Source organism: Gorilla gorilla, chromosome 5, assembly GCF_029281585.2.
Source record: "Gorilla gorilla gorilla isolate KB3781 chromosome 5, NHGRI_mGorGor1-v2.1_pri, whole genome shotgun sequence".
NCBI lineage: Eukaryota > Metazoa > Chordata > Mammalia > Primates > Hominidae > Gorilla > Gorilla gorilla.
In genome coordinates this window covers 138,145,726-138,167,234 of record NC_073229.2, presented here as the reverse complement: position 1 = coordinate 138,167,234, position 21,509 = coordinate 138,145,726, and the positions used below count along the sequence as shown (strand labels likewise).

Here is a 21,509-nt window from a genome sequence, read left to right as displayed (position 1 = left end):
GACTAGATATGCATTATATAAATTGATTTGAAATTATGCCATCGTGGAGGGGTGGAGATGGAAATACATTTTAATTTCAACATGATTTACATTGCATATTTTGGGTTATTCTTGCCCTGCATTCCCTGATCAAATTGGAAAGGAAGTAACCCTGCGTATAAGTTAATTTGTAAAATTACATTGTTTCTAAAGTTTAGAGATTTATCCTTGTCAGGGCTTGGAGTAAAGAGGAAAAGTTTTGGTTAGGGAAAGTGGTACTGAGGTTCTTCTCGAAACTGTCAGTTGCTGTTGGTAGTGATGGGCTCTGAGGAAGTAAGCTGCTTGTAATTTGTTGTCACCACAATGGAACCCTAGAACCAGGAGGGTACACTTGAGTAGCAGTTTCTGAACAGCGCTCTTGTCCTGGGCCCATTTATGATAACCTTCGTTGTGGGAATGGGAGCAGGCACGGGTACCCGGGAAAGGATGCAAGCTTGATAAGTAGGGTGGAAATATTTGTCTTGTGATTGTGACTTAATATAATACTTTATTGTAGCCCATTCACCTGCTTACGTGATGGCCAGCAACAAGTGAATAGCTGATAGTTTGGAAATCTCTGGTGGGTTATTTTGTCTTTTGTCTGTGACTCGTTTGTTAAAGTGGAGTCCCTAGTTGCTTATGTTTCACATACCCTTTTAATTTTTGTGGGAGGGAATTAAAATATTTTGCAGAGATTATTAATTTTTATATTATGCTAATTATTAATATGTGATAGCGTGCTGACCTCATCCAAAAACTTACATTTTTATTACCAGAGAACACTGTTTTGTCAGCTTACAAAAGTAGCAATACTAACTCTTTTTTTATTGTGAGAAGAGAATGCAAGGAAAGGAGCTTCTGTATCAAAGAATCGTGACTTTAAGGTATATAACATGGATTGGATTGGGAATGGGTTATATCTGTAGTAATAGGGTCTGAATTATCTCCTAGCCTAGGTTAGATGGTTTTAACTTCTTGGTAAAGGAAGTAGAAGGAAGAAAGTGAGTGAAAAAGAAAAGGACGGAAGTAGCAAATTCTATAACCATAGGAATCCTACCTTTAGGCTTCCTGGGGCTGTTAGGCACACGGAGCCTCTTGGCCACACAGAATGTCTGCCACTGAGGCTGTTTGCATCTTAATGAAAGAACTTTTAAATATATACATATTGTTCTCTGCACGTTATGTAATCTTCAGGTAACCCTTTAGGTCACTGAAACGTTGGTCCCAAGGGAACCTTCAGACATTGATGGATTAGGTATCCTTAAACCTTTGAAGAAAAGTAAGAGAAGTTATTACTTCTCTGACTGTAGCTATTGATCCATGCCTCCAAATTCCCAAAAACATACTTCTGAATCATGTTCCTTCTTTATACACTAGAAGATCATCAACAATCTGTAAAATGATACAGCTAATTAGATAGTCACTAAGATCCCTTCTGGGCCTTAAAACGATGTGATTTTTCTCTACTTAAATATAATTAGCAGGTAAGCTGTGTTAGGCTCTAGTTATACCACTCACATTTTTAATACTGTATCTAGACATGTTTATGCTTTGTTTTGAATTAATCTTGAGGCCAAACATATTTAGTGCTTGTTTTTATGGTGTATACAGTATAATAGGGTTTATATACCTAATTTATGTAACTATACACAAATTTCTCTGTTCTCTATTTTTTCCTCCTCTGAGAGGGATGCATAATCAGTTTTGGAGACAAGTGGTCCAGAAAAAAACACTCAAAGACTGTATACAGATAAAACTATATAAATACAAAAGTTATCAAGATTAGGCCAGGTGTGGTGGCTCATGCCTATAATCTCAGCACTTTGGGAGACTGAGGCAGGCAAATCACCTGAGGTCAGGGGTTTGAGAAGAGCCTGGCCAACATGGCAAAACCCCGTCTCTACTAAAAATACAAAAATCAGCCAGGCGTGGTGGCAGGCACCAGTAGTCCCAGTTACTCGGGAGGCTGAGGCAGGAGAATGGCTTGAACCCAGGAGGTGGAGGTTGCAGTGAGCCAAGATAGTGCCATGGGCAACAAGAGCGAAACTCCGTCTCAAGAAAAAAGTTACCAAGATGATACCTCCCAACGTACTCCTTCTTTAGCAAATTGTAGAAATTCTACTTGGCAGCCAACGATTGTCAGATTTTCTTAGACTTGTATTTATGAGTAGTACCAAAGTCTTTTGCTGAATAACCTTTAATACAACTACATGGGTTCTTAGCTGTGGTATAAATCTTTATTATCCGTGAAATAGGTAATAATTTCTTTGGAGGCAAATAAGTGCTAAATTAATTATAGCAGCAGTTCATAAATACCAGTAATACTAATTGCACAATAAAACGTGACTAAATAAGACTGAAATTTTCCTATACTTCTCTTTCCCCAGAAATCTTTTGCCTCTCTTTTCTTTCAAATTTTACCTCATCAGAGATGCTTTCTCCTATTACCTAAGTCCCTGTTACTGCCTTATTTTTCTTCCTTTTGGTTGTACCATATAACTTTTGTCTCTCTCCTCACTATAACATAAGCTTCATTAGGACAGTCTGTCTATTTTGCTTGTGTTTGTATCTTCGCCAACTACATTTAAAAACGTAGCTTTTTTTAATTAGTGATGAATAAATTATTAATTCCTTATACTTTTTTTTTTTTTGAGATGGAATTTTGCTCTTATTGCCCAGGCTGGAGTGCAGTGGCGTGATCCCAGCTCACTGCAACCTCCACTACCCTCCCGGGTTCAAGTGATTCTCTTGCCTCAGCCTCCCAAGTAGTTGAGATTCCAGGCACATGCCACCACCCCTGGCTAATTTTTGTATTTTTTAGTAGAGATGGGGGTTTTACCATGTTGGCCAGGCTGGTCTCGAACTCCTGACCTGGGGTGATCCACCTGCCTCAGCCTCCCTAAGTGCTGGGATTACAGGCGTGAGCCACTGTGCCTGGCCAATTCCTTATTCTTATAGATAGAACGCTTTCATATAACGTTCCCTCTAATTCTTGAAACTACTCTGAACTACATTTAGGTAGGATGGGTGGCATTTTGGCATTTTTGGTATTGTTTAGATGAAAACGGATTCACATTTCTGTTTGGTGCAGTCTACCACTTTTCCTTTTCCACACTGACTCTAGTTTTAATGTTCAAGGAGAGTTCAACATCCAGAATCTTTATTTTTCTTTTTTTTCTTTTCAAAGTGTTTCCTCTGCTACCAAACAAACAAAACTCCTTAACAAAAACTTTAAATGCTTCTGCTGACAAGTCCTTAAAGGAAAACACTTGGGATTGGAGAAGGCATCTCTTAGGGAATGTTAATAAATTCAAACTTGGAAGAATTCAAATCAAGTCTAAGGATTTTTTTGTACTGGTTATTAAGCCTTATTCCTCTGTATTTCAGTAGCAGTCTGCTTATAGTTACTTGTTCATTAAGCCAGCTTTGGGTTCAGACATATCAAATAGGCTTAAAGTTCCTACTGTGTGCCAAATAGACAAAAGATTGCTCAAGTCCTAAGAAGGAAATAAAAGACTGCAGGTATAAAGTAAGAGAGGGGGCCGGGTGCACTGGCTCACGCCTATAATCCCAGCACTTTGGGAAGCCGAGGCGGGCAGATCACAAGGTCAGGAGTTTGAGACCAGCCTGGCCAACATGGCGAAACCCTCTCTCTACTAAAAATACAAAAAAAAGTTAGCCGGGCATGGTGACGGGCGCCTGTAATCCCAGCTACTTGGGAGGCTGAGGCAGGAGAATTGCTTGAACCCGGGAGGCGGAGAGGTTGCAGTGAGCCGAGATCATGCCATTGCACTCCAGCCTGGGTGGCAAGAGCAAGACTCTGTCTCAAAAAAAACAAAAAAAGTAAAAGAGAGGGGACCTTTGATAGTGTAATCAGAAAAGGGAAGACCTGAAGGAAGAGAATGGGCCAGCCTTAAAAAGAGTTTACTACATAAGATATTACAAATAGCAAAGCCAGATAGTTATTAATAGAACTTGGTGCACTTAATGGGAAGGAAGACAAGGAGAATGTGGAGTCCCATGTTAGGCAGTAAAAAGTGGGACTGCACAAAACTGTGTAGTAAGAAATTTGACTTTACCCAGAGGTGGAAAGCCATTGAAAGTTTTTCAAATAGAATGCATTCTCTCAAAATAATTGGTAAGGAGTTGTGGAATATAGGCTGGAAGCAAGAATTGAACGCATATTGGTCCATATAAAATGTAATGGTTGCATTTTAGATAGAAATAGACATATTTAAGAGAGATTTGGGCCTCAAACCAATAGAACTTTTTGATGGATTAGAAATGGAGTTGGAGCTGAGGAATGGTGTTAGAGAATAAAGGATGACTCCTAAGTTTCTGGATTGAGCAGTTAGGGGGTATGTGGTACTACTCACTAAGATTGGGAATACAAATAAAGAGCTCTGTTTTGAACATCTTATATTTGAGATCCTTATTGAATTCAAGTGAAAAGACTGAGAAGAGAGTTAACCTCTGTGAGTTTATAATCCAGAGAGGAGAGTCTAGACATAGAAATTTGGGATTTCTCAGCTTATATCAGGTGAAGTATTGAGACTGAAAAAGATACAGCATAGACAGACAACTGGTCCCAGGACTTAACTCCCGAGAGAAGAGAATTTAGGGCAGAACTATTGTTCACTGATGAACCCAAACCCTTAGAACAGTACCTGCTTGGCACATGGTAGGCTCTTGATTTATTAAATGAATGGCTGAACTGAAAAAATAATAATGTTTAAAGGTTGGTGGAGGAGTGGCCTTGGGGTACGAGTAAAATCCAAGAAAATGGTATTATGGAAGCCAAGGCTCCGAATGTCTCAAGGAGGAATAACCTCCTTGAAATATGTATTAAAGATGTGTTAATATGTATAAAAAATGGATAGTGGGCTAAGTAGTCTGGAAGATGAAAATAATAAACTTTTTTCTTTTCTCGTTTTTTTTTTTTCCTGAGTCTCTTTTTACAGTCAACTTATCTTTGTGGCTAAAGGTACATTTCACGGTTCTGAAATCCAAAATGACCTAAAAATTGAAAAAAATTTTGGTAACTCATTTGGAATCAAAATCTTAACCTGAATCAATGTGAGGCTATTTATGATCTTTATTCCTCTGTGAATACCGTGAATATTCATACTTTTTTGCTGTAGAAATATTAATGTTTGATTATATCATGCCACCCAAACTCTAGGCTATTACATAATATATGGCAGGTGTACCATATTATCTCTACAAAATCTGAAAAAGTGTAAAATTTGAAACATATCTAATTTGAAGGAATATGGATAAGAGATTGTGGACCTTAGTAGACACTTCCATTCTGTTAGTTTCTTGAAGAGTGAGCAATTTGTAAAATTTTGCAAATAAATAATTCTTTACAGTAATTTCTTTGCATTGGCAATTAAAGTTTGTTGTGTTCAAGGAACCACCTTGAGCTGATTTTTCTGAATGTTTATTTCATTGGTAAAGTATTTTTATGTACAGGTTGAATATCCTTTATCTGAATTCTTGGGACCAGAAGTATTTCAGATTTGGGGAGGTTTTGCAATATTTGTAATTATTTACCAGTTAGATTCCCTAATTCGAAAATCAAAAATTTGACATGCTCCAGTTAGCATTTCCTTGACTATTAAGTTGGTGCTCAAAACAGTTCAGATTTTGGAACATTTTGGATTTCAAATTTTCAGATTAGGGATAATCTGTATTTTGATGAAAATCAGTAACGTTTAAAATGACCAAATTATTAATACATTACTGACCATTTAAATGATGAATAAAAATTGTAGGGTCTTAAAACTTCTTAGCCTTTTTATACTTTATGAAAAAGTGGGCTGGGCACAGTGGCTCACAGCCACTGTAATCCCAGCACTTTGGGAGGCCGAGGCGGGCGGATCACCTGAGGTCAAGAGTTCGAGACAAGCCTGGCAAATATGGAGATACCCCGTCACTACTAAAAATACAGAAATTAGCCGGGTATGGTGGTGGGCGCTTGTAATCCCAGCTACTTGGGAGGCTGAGGCAGGAGAATTGCTTGAACCCCAGAGGTGGAGGTTGCAGTGAGCCAAGATCACATCACCGCACTCCAGCCTGGGTGACAAGAGCGAAACTCCATCTCAAAAAGAAAACAAAGTGGATGCCTGCAAAGTAGTAGCCATCTAGAGAATTGTGAGATACAGAATTAGTGGGAAAAAGTTGGAGATGGTTATTTTATAACGCCTTTATATTTTAGAAGAATTCTTTTTTTTTTTTTTTTTTTTTGATACAGAGTCTCGCTCTGTCACCCAGGCTGGAGTGCAGTGGCACGATCTCGGCTCACTGCAACCTCCGCCTCCTGGGTTCAAGTGATTCTCCTGCCTCAGCCTCCTGAGCAGCTGGGACTACAGGCACATGCCACCACACCTGGCTAATTTTTTGTATTTTTAGTAGAGACGGGGTTTCACGGTGTTTGTCAGGAAGGTCTCGATCTCTTGACCTCGTGATCTGCCCGCCTCGGCCTCCCAAAGTACTGGGATTACGGGTGTGAGCCACCACGCCCAGCTAGAGGAATTCTTGGTAAACCAAAACATTATCTGTAGCTTGGCTGCCCTGTATACATGTATCATTTAGGTTCTTTGTGTATTCTTTGTGGGACTGGGGTCCCTAAATTTCAACAGAGAAACTTGTTGAAAGCTATGCGTATTCGTATACGATTTGAGGACCCTATTAGTAAAAAGTAAATTACTCTGATATATTAGGTACAGTTTCTTGTGTTCATTTTCTTTAAATTAACCAAGACCCTAAGCCTTTATTTAAAATATTTATATTTCATACTATGTCTTTTTTTCAGCCTTCACCCTGCCATTTCTAGTGAATCTGTAAGTGTCCTTGACATTCCCTGTTGTTATTACTTAAGAACATTAGCTGTGAGCTGCCCTGCCAGAGTTTGAATCTAGCTCCTCCACTTGCTAGCTATGTGACTTAGGCAATAATACCTGACTTGTCTGTTTCATCCTTCTTTACTATTATACAATAGGAATAATGTAATAATACCCACATCATAAGGTTATTGACAAGATTAAAAGATATGTGAAGTACTTAATAGTGCCTTCTAGTAAGCACTCAACAAGTGTTAATTACTGCTTTTTTTTTTTCGAACACACTTGCTCAGAAATTGCTACTGTAGTCTCCAATTATTGGGGCCTGGGGCTTTTCACTGGATTTTCAGTGTGCATCAAATAACTAGAGTATTTGATGTTATGATATGGTAGATGTTAGAGACATTTCATTTGGATAATTCTTACACAGAGGCAGATAGATGGAAGTTATTGTTTAGTTTGTGTCTTTTCTGTTTTAGGTGATATTGGAAATTATGGGCAGGGTCATCCCACGAAACCTCATAGAATCTGCATTTCTAGTGAAGACTAGACTTTCATTATTTTTACTTTAATGATTTCTTTAGTAGTGATAACTAAGAAGTGCCTTCCCTTGTATTTAATTACATGATGCTTTGTAATAACACTAGTGGGTTTTCCATATCTAAGAAATGATGAGACCGGGCTGCTTTCAAGGAACTATATATCCCTTGTATTGTCACCATGTAAGGTAGAGCTTTATGGTAGATTCTTTCTTAATAGGTAGTTTATTTTCTGCAATCATAGCCTCTTAATTATAATTGCAGAGGAATGTTGCAAAGGGCCATGGCCCTGCTTTGCTAAACTCTATATTGTTTCTTAGCCTTGTTGGCACCTGCATTAAAAAGGTGGCTTTCCATTTAAAAGGCTTTGTATATGAATTGTTTTCAGAAGAGAGCTGTGCTGAAAATGAAGTTAACTAAAATTAGAGGTGTGATACCAACAAAATCAAGTATTTATGTTATTAGAAGCATGGATTTTGTAAAAGCTGATTGTTTATCCCGTACTGTTATCAAATATGTAGGAGAGAGGACAAAAAAGTTTTTGGGGTTGTTTCCATTAAACAAACAAAAGGTGTATTTAGGGAGGACTTTGAAAGATTTAGTGGATAAATCGCATTCTTTATCCTAGCTTTTATTGTAATATATAAACCTATGTTGAAATGATAGACTTCAAACCATTAAAATAGCTTGACTGTCCTGACCCTGTGGGGGATTAGTTCCAAGACTTCCACAGATAGCAAAATTCATGGATGTTTAAGTTCCTTAAATAAACTGGTATAGTATTTGCATATAACCTACGTATATCCCCCCTTACACTTTAAGTCATCTCTAGATTACTCATAATACCTAATACACTGCAAATGCAGTGTAAATAGTTGTTACACTGTATGATTTAGGGGAAGATTACAAGGAAAAAAGTCTATACGTGTTTCCAGCAGACACCACCATCTATTTTTTAAAAATATTTTCAGTCTGCAGTTGATTGAATCCACAGATATAAAAGGTTGACTTTATATATTTGAGAGGCTTCTTGTTATTTACTATTATAGGAAACACTGGAGCTTTACTTAAAAGTATTAATTTTATTGAAATTTAGTTGATGAAAATCTGTGATTTTGTTATTTTCTCTTTTTTAAATGTTATGCATAAGTTTAAAGACATTGTGATATAAGATGCCGTTTAAAAAGACAGGCTAGGAATTACAACTTTTTAGTCATGAAGAATGAGACAGTATTTTTATTACCTTGAAAAATGTAATGCTGTGTCTTAGCGGAGCAAAACCTCATTTAGGACCTAAATTTCAGTTACCAAAACTTCCCTGATGGGCTTTAATATGGACACAGTATGTTTTAACATGCAAAACGCCAATTATGAGATTTCTGAAATGCCAGCAAATCATCCAAAAAGCAGTATTTGCTGAAAAAATTTTAAATCATACCAATAAAACTCAGAGAACTTAAAAGCATGTGAATTTGCCAGAGAATACAGAAAGCAGGCATCATTTCAAGGAACAAATTTTAAAAATTGGGGGTAACTAAAAATCAGAAAAGCTTGCTTTCCTTAATCTACAAATAAATATAATGTGTAATAATGGAGTCTTCAGCTGGTAAAAGTGTGCGTAGCGTCTTAGTCATCTGATACAGTTTGAAAGTTGCAAAATAAATCTAAGTTACTAAGGTTTTAAATAAATTTTGTTAAGTAGTAAATGCCTTCTAATGATAGACATACATAAATTCGAATAGTTCATGGAGGGTCTCTTGTCTGTATTGTTTAGTTTGTGTCTTTTCTATTTTAGGTGATATTGGAAATTATTATTATGGACAGGGTCATCCCATGAAGCCTCATAGAATCCGCATGACCCATAACTTGCTGTTAAATTATGGCTTATACAGAAAAATGGAAATATATGTGAGTATTCCTTTTAATACATATTCAGCACTGATCTTTTTTTTTTTTTTTTAGCTACTGTGAAACTTTGTCTATTATTCCCCTTTTGAGGGCATTTAGCAGATGAAAAGATCTGGAAGAAAACAAACTTCTTTTTTCGTTTTATTCTTAGGAGATGAATAAGAATGAGAGCTATACCCTCTTTTTCCTTTTCCTTTAACCATTTAAAAAAGTTCCCCCTACCCTAGGCTTTCATGGTTCTAGAGAACAACTCAGTGTAGCATATTAACTATTTTTATTACAATCATTGGTAACCTGCCTATGCTGCTGAAAAACTCCTCTCTTTGTTTTATTCTTAAAAGATGTATAAGAATGGGCACTATAGCTTTTTTTTTCTATCTTCCTTTAACGATTTAAAAAAGTTACCCCTACGCTAGACTTTCATGCTTCTGGAGAACAACTCAGTATAGCAACAACTCAGTGTAGCATATTAAGTATTTTTTTTTTTTTTACAATAATTGTTAATCTGCCTGTGCTGCTGAAAAGAGTTGACCTGGGACTGTTACAAAATAATAACACATAAAATTAATCCCACAAATATTTGCAAGGCATATAATACATATGGAATACTGTGTTAGTGTGGCCAAGCATAGTACAGATAACACAAGTGCAACAGCTGCCTTAATGTTTTTGTAGATAAAGGTGAGGGTATGTATAAACAAATACAGACACAACAATTAGCTATTTGGGGAGAAAAGAAATATTTAAAACAATTAATGCTAGGCAATATATGTGAATATGTGAATTATTTTCAGTTACATGTAGACATTTAGAGAAGAGGGGAAGTTAGAATAAGACTCAATCTGGAAGTCTTGTGGAAGAATTGTGTCATACGTGAAATTGAGCTCTTCGGAACAAGGAAGATTAGGATAGAAAAAAGGACGAGAGGTCGTGAACAAAGATTTAGAATTGAAAACTCTTGTAGTGAGTGATTTCATTGATGAAATCACTGGATGTTTTATCATGGAAAAGAAGAGAAAGTAGAGTTTATGAACATATGGATTTGACTTTTTACTCGAACTGTTTCCACTAAAATAAGGAGTGATTAAATCATAGTTGATATGCCTGTGTAATGCTTTTAAAGGAGTTTGAATTAGTTTTGAGATTGATTACTGTTTTCTAAAACACATATAAGTTTGAGTTAGTTTTGGAATTTATATATTTTGTTCTGGTAGACTTGGTTCTTTTGAGGGGACCGATAGGGGAATTTGTATATTTGTTTGATAATACTGATATAACAGGTTGTAATTCCACAGTTCTGACATTTATTTCTCTTCACAGAGGCCCCATAAAGCCACTGCCGAAGAAATGACAAAATATCACAGTGATGAGTATATCAAATTTCTACGGTCAATAAGACCAGATAACATGTCTGAGTATAGTAAGCAGATGCAGAGATGTACGTTTCTAAATAAAAAGTAGTTTTGCGTTGATAAATGTAAATTAGTATTTTTAGGAGCTTAGAATGATCTAAATCTGAATATTTTTCCTGTTGGTCTAATATGTTACAGTTATTTACTGATTTGAAAAGTCATTTTAACACTACTAAAGCTACTTAAGAAAAAAGTAACCTATCTGAAGCTTATTGGTTCGCAAAACTGCTGTTTGGGTATTCTTCTACTCCTAGTTTGCTCCCCTGATAACTTTGGGTTAATACATATTGGTAGGGAGACCTCACTCCCTTACTCCCTTGCTTCAAAAAACAAAAACAAGATTACACTTTGATTAGCCTTAGCTTGGCATGTACTTATCTCTTGTCTTGTCTTTGTGTACTTCAGTTAACCTGGACTATAATACACATCTCTTTTTCTTTGTTAAGATATTAGTGAAGCTTTTGATTCTACGTAATGTTCTCTTGTACAGGTTAAAAGTATTTTATTTTTAGAGATTGGTAACAAATTGGCTTGAAGGTAGAATGCAAAAGTCAACCTAAAATTATTGGAACAGTATCTTTTAAAGCTTGATACCAAAGTTCATTCTCGTTAGTGTTTGTATTGACTGACTTCAGTGATGATTATACTAAATTAGTGTAGGTGCTAGACATCTCATATTTACAACCTCATACACATTTCTGCCTTGTTTGATTTGTTATAATGCTACAATGTAACTAGAACATGTAGTATTTAATTTTTTTTTTTTTTCAATGAAGATTCCAACTTAGATGCAAAAGAGGCATGAGTAGCCCTTGGGCAAACAACATAACAGGATTGATTTAAAACCCACATAATAATGAGTTCTATTAAGCTTATGATCCTGGCCAGGTGTGGTGGCTCATGCCTGTAATCCCAGCACTTTGGGAGGCCGAGGTGAGTGGATTACCTGAGGTCAGGAGTTCGAAACCAGCCTAGCCAACATGGCAAAACCCTGTCTCTATTAAAAAAGTACAGAAAATTAGCTGGGTGTGGTGGTGCGCACCTATAATCCCGCTACTCTGTAGGCTGAGACAGAATTGCTTGCTTGAACCCCAGAGGTGGAGGTTGCAGTGAGCCAAGCTCACGCCATTGCACTCCAGCCTGGGCGACAGAATGAGACTCTGTCTCCAAAAAAAAGAAAAGATTATGATCTCTCCGTGCAGTAAGAAACTAAAATTCATTTCTTACAGTGCTTGTGACTTAAGGGTGTACAAAGATATTAATATACAAAACAAGGACCCTTATTCTTGAAGAGGTTACAATTCAAGGGCATAGGGAAAGACTAAGAAAGGGTTACATACATCTGCCATATCCTTTCATTCTCTCAGTGCTAAGGAACTAAATGTGTGATGGTGTGTCGTTTATCTGTAAATGTTTTTTCCTTGTTGTCTTTAGTATCCTTCTATGTTTTGGCTCCCATGAACCTAGTTAATTCTTAGCAACTTTCAAGATCAAGATTAGCCATGGGAATAGGCAACCAGCTGTTATATCTTTTTGGTTTAGTAACTTACTGACATGCATTTCAAAGTTACGGATATTATAGGTATTTAAGGAGTTTTAAAGAAAGTAAACTATAAAGCAATTGAAGTTACTTTTAGAATGTTAACTTATTGTAATATTAAGGGGAAAGGCCTAGAAAATTTAAGCCTATGTTTTAATTAAATAAGAATTGTTGTACTTAGACAACTGTTGAGTTCTTGTTAATAGACAGAAATATTCCACAGATAATCCTGATAAGATTTGATGATCTTTCACAGATAACACTTTAATTACCTTGGATAAAACAATAAATATATTTTAAAGTTAGAAACTTTATATTATACTGTGAAGTGTATGTTTGATGATTGCATCAAGCAAAAAAGTATTTGTGGGAAATAGTTTTTGTAGAAAAGGCTTTCATTAATTTGCAGAATGTGTTGAAATTAATGAAATCCATCTTCCACAGTTAATGTTGGAGAAGATTGTCCAGTGTTTGATGGACTCTTTGAGTTTTGTCAGCTCTCAACTGGCGGTTCAGTTGGTAAGTGCTAATGCAATCAGATTTAAAAGTTGATCTGAACTTGGTGTGTTATCTTTCGGGTTATTTGTGTAAAACAGAAGTTTTAATGATTGTGAATTTTGATAACAAAAGGAAATCAGTATGTTTATAGTAAAGTACGATTTACTTTCAAACCTCTATGTTTTATGATTATGACTTAAACGCTTTTTAAACTTATTTTCACTTGGAGACTTCATTCATTCCCCTTGTCTTCTAGGTATCATTGTTACTACCACTTTCCACATAAACCATTATTTAATCTCAGGTCGCAGCTCTAGGAGAATATTTTTCTAAGGAGTAACTCCTATTTGTGTTATAGATGATTTCTGTTAACTTTTATGATTTTAAGCTCTTATGCATGGCATACACTTGTAGTGTTTTTGTCTCATTGTACTATTTTATGATAAATGTTTAAAAGGTCTATCTTGTTTCTACTTCTTAGCTGGAGCTGTGAAGTTAAACCGACAACAGACTGATATGGCTGTTAATTGGGCTGGAGGATTACATCATGCTAAGAAATCAGAAGCATCAGGATTCTGTTACGTTAATGATATTGTGCTTGCCATCCTTGAATTACTAAAGTATGTTAATTTATATTGATACGCTTTTCAGTGATAAAGTGTTTTCATTAAAACACAATAAATAAAATCTATGGCTTAAAAAAATATTAGGTAAACCATAGGTTGAAATAGTTAATGGTGAATTTTCTATGAATTCATTACAAAACAATGAAGAAATGCAGGAAATTTGCCCAATTCTTCAATTATTAAGACTTAGAAGTGTGGCCAGGCACTATGGCCCAGGCCTGTAATCCCTTCACTTTGGGAGGCTGAGGTGGGCGGATCTCTTGAGCCCAGGAGTTTGAGACCAGGCTGGGCAACATGGCAAAACCCCATCTCTACAGAAAAAAATGAGCCAGATGTGGTGGCATGCATCTGTAGTCCCAACTACCCAGGAGGCTGAGGTGGGAGTACCTGAGCCCAGGAAGTTGAGTCTGCAGGAAGCCATGTTCCTGCCACTACACTCTAGCCTGGGCAACAGTGTGAGACCCTGCCTTAAAAAAAGAATTAGAAGTGTATAAAAGGCCAGTGCCGTGGCTCATGCCTGTAATCCCAGCACTTTGGGAGGACGAGGTGGGTGGATCATGAGATCAGGGGTTCGAGACCAGCCTGACCAACATGGTGAAACCCCGTCCTACTAAAAATAGAAAAATTAGCCGGGCGTGGTGGCGTGCGCCTGTAATCCCAGCTACTCAGGAGGCTGAGGTGGGAGAATTGCTTGAACCTGGGAGGTGGAGGTTGCAGTGAGCCGAGATGGCACCACTGCAGTCCAGCCTGGGCTACAGAGTGAGACTCCATCTCAAAAAAAAAAAAAGAATTAGAAATGTATATAAATGTCAAAACTCCCATTAAATACCCTTTTTTAAAAGTAGTTTGGCAATTTTCATTTTAGTTAGTTTCAACTAGTAAAAAATGACAGTGACCTTCGAAGTGTATATTCTAGTATTTTGGATGTTTTAAACTGAAGACAAAAATTTGAAGCCAGTGTTAAAGGAAATTTTTTTTACCTATTGAGTTAGTCTAACTGCCTAACTTCCATATCTGAATGAGGCTTTGTTCTCTACTGATGGATATAAAATTATCTCTGAGTTGTTGAAGGAGTTATTTTTCCTTATCTGTGGCTGCAGTTTGAGAGAGAGATCTATAGAGGTACTTATGAATTTGGACGTTTGCAATGTTAGTTATTTTTTGCCATCAGTTATGACACATCTTAGCAGATTCTACTTTATATTATACTGAGCTAGTGTTTTTTGCTTGTAGTTATTCCATGCATGCTATCCATAGAGGCTGACTTTTCAGTCAACTTAAAATTGATACTGACTCCTCAAATAAACAGTAATTGAGCAGTATCAGTGTAACATCTTGGCTGCTCATCAGGAGCAAAGGAAAATCATTTGCAATCATTTGCCTTGTTTTTTAATTGACTGTCGATGTTGGTTCCAGTGTCTTCAACTCTTTGAGCAAGTTCTTGCCCACTCAGCTAATAGTTTTAAACAACTTTAATTTGTCTGGACACATTTTTTTGGGTGGTGTAATCAAACATGATTTAATTAATTGACTTGGTGCACAGCTTTCCTTGCTTATCTAACACGTGAGCCACTCAGAAACTTTACCTTGATCACAGCCTCATTTCTGTTTTTTTAATTTTGTGAAGAAATTTTGCTGTACTATGATATGCTGTTTATAGTCTTATGAGAATATTCTTATGAGTGCTTAGTCTGGAAATATCAATTTACATTGTATTGTTTTATTTAGCACAGCTATGGCACCATTACATAATAAATACAATGCTTTGCCATCTAATAATATCTCACTTCACTATACTTCAAAAGGATGACATGAGAAGTCCATTTTCCCCTTATTTTGACATGAGTATACACTGGTAACAAAATGTCATGACATGGTGATTCATGTGACTCCTAAACTGCGTTTGAGTTACAACTGTGTCACTAATCTGTGGTGCTCCAAGCACCAGTTTGAAGTCATGAGAGTACCACATGTAGCCTGTGTCACAGCTAATCAATTCTGCAGTTCAAATGAAGCCATAGGTAATAAACAATTGAGCATGGCTGTCTTTCAGTAAAACTTTTTTTATGGACACTGAAATCTGAATTTTTTATAATTATCACACGTCAGAAAATACTCTTGTTTTGGTTTTGTTTTTAAACCATTTAAAAAATATAAAAACTTCTTAGTTCAAAGCTGAAAAAAGAGGCAATTGGCCAAATTTGGGCCATGGGCCATAGTTATCCAATCCCTATTTTATACTATTGAAGATTTACTACAGAGGTGTTTTAATTAACAATCTTGAGTATGGTATAATCTTCAGTTTTTAATATATTAGAAATATGTGCTATGTTTTTGAAGCATGTAGAATAGAACAGATTTCACAAAGAGTAAATATATATATTTTTAACCTACATTGGGCCACAAGTGGGTATTTAAAGGCCTGAGGATCAAACCTCAGATATTTGAATAACCTTTTAGGCTGAATGTAAAAGGTGATTAAACATTCTGGAATGCAAGAGCTCAAAAATGGGTTTCCTGAATTTGTGGTGCTTCTTCCCATCTTAGAACCTTTAAAGGAAAAACCAAAACTTATGGATTTGTTTTCAGGTATCATCAGAGAGTCTTATATATTGATATAGATATTCATCATGGTGATGGTGTTGAAGAAGCTTTTTATACAACAGATCGTGTAATGACGGTATCATTCCATAAATATGGGGAATACTTTCCTGGCACAGGAGACTTGAGGGTAAGACTAAATTCTGTCTGAAAACATATTGTGAGATGAACCTGGGAGATCAGTAATCCTATACTTGAAGTAGTATTTTTCCTGAGTTAATAATTTGAAACTTGTATGCAGAATTGAATTACTACGTATGCAGTAACATTTGCTAGAATTCACTGTTGCTGACTATAAGCAAAAATTTAGTGAAAACTTAAGGACAGTTTTTTTCTCAGCTGTTTTCTTTGGTTGAATAAATGTTTTTGAATATCCACAAAGCATGAAGCCCTTCTCTTGATGTTCAGTTTGAATCTTCAAAACTACCTGATGGTAGCCTACGTTGCTATTGATTGTAAAGAATGGTGGAATTAAATAGACTAGGTCTTTTTAGGTTCTTCTGCTCCTCTCTTTTGTGATTGGTCTTGATTTTTAGTAGCTCTAATTTTAATCTTTTTTTTTTCTTTAAGCTTCTAAAATTGGTAATGTATTTAGGTAGAGAAAGGATACCATAGTGTAACCTTGCCTGCCTGTTAACATTAAGTGTATTTCTATTTTATTTGTTATCTTTTTCCATTTGATGCTCTTGTCTTTTATGACTCTGAAAACCACTGGTCAAATCCTATTGCTATAAGCTCATTGAAGGTTTTTTGCCTTACTACACTTTTTTTGAAAGTAACTATACAAATGTCAAAATTTATTCAATAATTTAAACAGCTGTTTTTAGTTCAGCCTGGATTATATGGGAGATTTATCTTATATGGCATTGAACAAAGTTTTAAACTATTTTATTAAGATTATTTTTCACATCTGTGGTATATCATTACAGTTTAGCAACCAAAGTTTAAAGAGTTGCCATAAAGTATTCTTAAGCTGTATGGCTTTTCTTTATTAGATCACAGTGTGATACTTTCTCAGTAAACTCTTTGAGTAAAAGAGTTACCTTACTAAAACTTTTCCATACTTACAAGTGGGTGGGAGGTCAAATGTTTGGTTTGAGTTTAAATTATTTAGCTTTTAAAATTGCAGATTTGTAATTTCAATTCCTTGCCAGTAAACTCCTTCAATTTCTCCCTTTCCCCACCTGGTCTTATCTTACAGACCAGTGGTTCTCAAACAGTGGCGCCTAAACTGAGGAAAGCAGATCAGCATCACCTGGGAACTTGTTAGAAATACACATTCTTAGGGACCAGAAACTCTGGGTGATTCTCCACCTTAAAGTTTGAGAACCACTGCTGTAAACTGATAGAATACATTTGTCAACAACCATTACATCCTAGTGGAAGTCAAGCAAAAGTCTTCTCTGTTTTAAGCTTAAAGAATAAGACAGTATCTTTGCAGTGTGATCCTAGTTTATCTCAGAAGTGGAAAATGGAAGCTTCATTTAATTTCTGACAGGTGGATGTCACTATGGTCTCATCTCAGTTATTATTCAAAATTCTTACAGTTTGAAGTTTTTGAAAATATTAGAGAATGCTGTTTTTGAAGGATTTGAGAATGGCTTTCAACATCTCTTTTTCTCACTTAAGATTTTACAATCGCTGGGCCGGGCACAGTGGCTCACGCCTGTAATCCCAGCACTTTGGGAGGCCGAGGCGGGAGGATCACGAGGTCAGGAGATCGAGACCATCCTGGCTAACACAGTGACACCCCGTCTCCACTAAAAATACAAAAAATTAGCCAGGCATGGTGGTGGGCGCTTGTAGTCCCAGCTACTGGGGAGGCTGAGGCAGGAGAGTGGCGTGAACCTGGGAGGCGGAGCTTGCTGTGAGCCGAGATCGCTCCACTGCACTCCAGCCTGGGCGACAGAGCAAGACTCAGCCAAAAAAAAAAAAAAAAAAGATTTTACAGTTGCTGATGTTTTCAGGATAACATTTGAATATTTTAAGCATGTCCCCATAACTTTGTAAGAGAATTAAAATCAGTCATTACATTATATGTACAGCTGTATTTGGACTTTCTGTGTAATTCACGTGTATCTTTGGATGTTAATTTAATAAACACTCCTTTTTCTGCCTGCTAATTCATTCTCATGCTGAAAAGAAGGCTACTCTGAGCTTAGCTCATTGTTGAAACTGTTTGCTTTAATTCAAGTAGTCTAGTGGAAGAAAGAAAGGTGGCATAGTAGCAGTTGCAGAATGAAACCTGGAAGAGAGAAAGCTATGTCTAACAAGGGCAGCAGCTCTGAGTTGCCAGCTAGTTAGTAGCAGTTAGGATGAGAAGTGCTGACCAACTTTTCTGTATTCTGAAATCTTAGGGTCAAAATATATTTCATCTGTGTTTTAACTGTGCAGTAGGACTGTAAAGTTTTCACAATACTTTGGCTTTTCCATATTTGTATGGTTTGTATTTAGTTAATAAATCTTAATAAAAATTAAGACTTCAAGAAAAATTGGGAGAGGAGGTGTGTAATTTTGCTTGCTTTCTCCTTGTTGGATGTTGGGTCTCATAACTCTAATATTGAGAGTAAATTTTGCTTTTGTAAAATTGGACTGAAGCTAAGATCATTCCATGAGAGGTTCAGGAAGAACTTGCACAAGTGCTAGTAATCCTAAAATTTCATGGATCTTCAGACCTTATCATTCAACGCACATAAGAATTAGGCACCCCCCCCCCCCCAACCCCAGTCAGGTGCAGTGGCTCATGCCTGTAATCCCAGCACTTTGGGAGGCTGAGGCGAGTGGATTACCTGAGGTCGAGAGTTCGAGACCAGCCTGACCAATATGGTGAAACCCCGTCTCTACTTAAAATGCAAAAAAATTAGCTGGGTGTGGTGGCGTGCACCTGTAGTCCCAGCAACTCAGGAGGCCGAGACAGGAGAATTGTTTGAACCTAGGAGGCTATCTTGGCTCACTGGAGTGCAGTGAGCTGAGATCATGCCACTGCACTCCATCCTGGGTGACAGAGCAGGACTCGATCTCTAAAACAAAAACAAAAACAAAAAAACAACAACAAAGAGGCACACCCCAATCCTTTGGTATTGCAGTTAAAATACTATTTTGTAGTAATGTCTGTACTATACAGTATCTTCTAGGAATACGTATACACACACAGAAATGCATATGCACACCTACAAATGCATAACATATACAAATAAGTAAGTATATATAATATATGTATATATCATTTAAGAGTATATGTAGCTGGAACCTTTGCGTCTTTTGAGAGAGATTAATGCCTGTAGTGGTACTCATTCAACAAGTAGGAACAAAATTTGTTTGAAGTCCAAGTCCAATTAAGAACAAATCTGAGGCTGGGCACGATGGCTCATGCCTGTAATCTCAGCACCTTGGGGGGCCGAGGTGGGTGGATCACCTAGGTTGGGAGTTTGAGACCAGCCTGTTGAACATGGAGAAAACCCTGTCTCTACTAAAGATACAAAATTAGCCTGGCATGGTGGTGCATGCCTGTAATCCCAGCCACTCAGTAGGCTGAGGCAGGAGAATTGCTTGAACCTGGGAGGCAGAGGTTGCAGTGAGCTGAGATCACGCCATTGCGCCTCCAGCCTGGGCAACAAGCAAAACTCTGTCTCAAAAAAAAAAAAAAAAGAACAAATCTGGTGCTTTAGTCGGTAGCTGTTAAATCTTCGAGAAAGTGTGGGTCGTTCTTTCATCATAAGTAAACTCGTACCGACAGATTGTGAACCACAAGAAGGATTCTGCAGATGATTGTCCTGCAGGGCTTTTTGGCTTAATTTATTTTCCACAGGTTTACTCATAAAGTTGCCTTGTCATCTTAAATATTCTATTTATGATGGATTTTCTGGTTTAATGTAATGTAATTTCATTGCCTTTAACTTCTTGTGTTAAATATCTTTTCTCTCAAAAATAATCACTACAGATTAATTGAAAATGGTTCTTGTATGCTTTACAAGCAGCCTATAAATATTGGAGCATATACTTATTTGTTGTTTATTATTTCCTTTCTCAGTTTGATTGTTCCGGTCTCAACTTCTAAGATGAATTCAAAATTGGATCCTTAATACTTAGTCTTTCAGTCTTTTCAAAATGTAGTAAACAAATGCCAAACTTTTTATTATAGAATATTCTCTAAGATCAGTTTAATTATGTATTTTAGGATATTGGTGCTGGAAAAGGCAAATACTATGCTGTCAATTTTCCAATGAGAGATGGTATAGATGATGAGTCATATGGGCAGATATTTAAGCCTGTAAGTATTATTGTTTTCACAATTGGAATGGAATTTCAGAATGTTATTGGAGATGCTAACATTTATTATCTTGTGTGTAGATTATCTCAAAGGTGATGGAGATGTATCAACCTAGTGCTGTGGTATTACAGTGTGGTGCAGACTCATTATCTGGTGATAGACTGGGTTGTTTCAATCTGACAGTCAAAGGTAAGCAATTCAAAGGGTGATATTTCCAGAAAAAAATGGTTTTTCTTCCACCCAAGAACTCCCCGTAAAAGTTCTCATTGTAGTTTCTTGCCTGCTGTTTTAACACTGTACTCTGCATTTTTCATGGGGTTTTGTCTGTTGTATGTATGACTAGAGTTATTCTTGTTTCATTATGGCAGATTTATATAAACATTTATACAAGACTAGTTTTTTAAGGTTTATTGTAGTTTGAACCCAAGGCAGCTATTTTTGAATGGTTGTTGACTCAGTGTAAATAAAACATGCATACTTTGTTACTTAATTGGAGTATTTATTTCTCATTAAGGAAGAAGAGGGTTTAGCTCTCCTCACCGTTTTGCCCACAACATACTTGTACCCTTCCCATACCTCTATTTTTACAAATCAGAATTTGGTTGTGATACTTAGTGTTTACAGCAGCATCTTTAAACACTTTTGAGCTTATCCAGTTGTTCTTTGCTGCATAATTGTTCCTAAGTTTCTCATTTGCTTAGTTTTCTCTCCACTTATTGCTAAACTACTGGTGTCTCAGTATCTTCATGTGTTCAGATTCATTGAATATTCTGTCACTTTCACCTTCTTGAAAAACAGCCTTCTCATCTGTTCATGTTTGGATGACTATCTTTGGTAGACCTGGCAGGACACATAGCTGTTCTCTGCTTTTTTTCTGTTGTATTGGTTCTCCCTGGTGGCTCTGTTCTCTGTCCTTAATTTTTTTCTCATGTTTTGGTGGAGCGCCTTCTGAAGTAGCTTCCTGATAAAAAGCGTGTGGGGGATTAGGAGTGCTGCAGTACATACTAAATTTTGATCATGTGTTGAAATCAGCATATGATTGAAGGCTAGGCCAAAGCAAAATATCACCATTCTGGAATGAACTTCTAGGGTGTAAGAATAAATCTGAAATTTTATTTAATAAGATATTATAATGTATATGTAGATTAGAAATGATTTTTATCATGAGTGTTTGTGTATGATTTTAGAGGTTTTTTTCCACGTGAACTTTTAGGTAGCAAGTTGACAGTGTGCTTTGTATTCTCTAAGATGT

General features: G+C 36.6%; 1 protein-coding gene across 1 annotated transcript in view; it reads left to right on the top strand.

Moving 5' to 3' along the window:
* The window catches only part of HDAC2 (histone deacetylase 2), a 30,981-nt gene that overhangs the window by 2,264 nt on the left and 7,208 nt on the right, over positions 1 to 21,509 (top strand). The window contains exons 2-8 of the mRNA XM_004044559.4: positions 9,198 to 9,310; positions 10,631 to 10,748; positions 12,707 to 12,781; positions 13,242 to 13,380; positions 15,976 to 16,117; positions 20,165 to 20,257; positions 20,338 to 20,446. Coding sequence (XP_004044607.1) covers positions 9,198 to 9,310; positions 10,631 to 10,748; positions 12,707 to 12,781; positions 13,242 to 13,380; positions 15,976 to 16,117; positions 20,165 to 20,257; positions 20,338 to 20,446 — 789 coding nt within the window. The remainder of the gene's footprint in view (positions 1 to 9,197; positions 9,311 to 10,630; positions 10,749 to 12,706; positions 12,782 to 13,241; positions 13,381 to 15,975; positions 16,118 to 20,164; positions 20,258 to 20,337; positions 20,447 to 21,509) is intronic.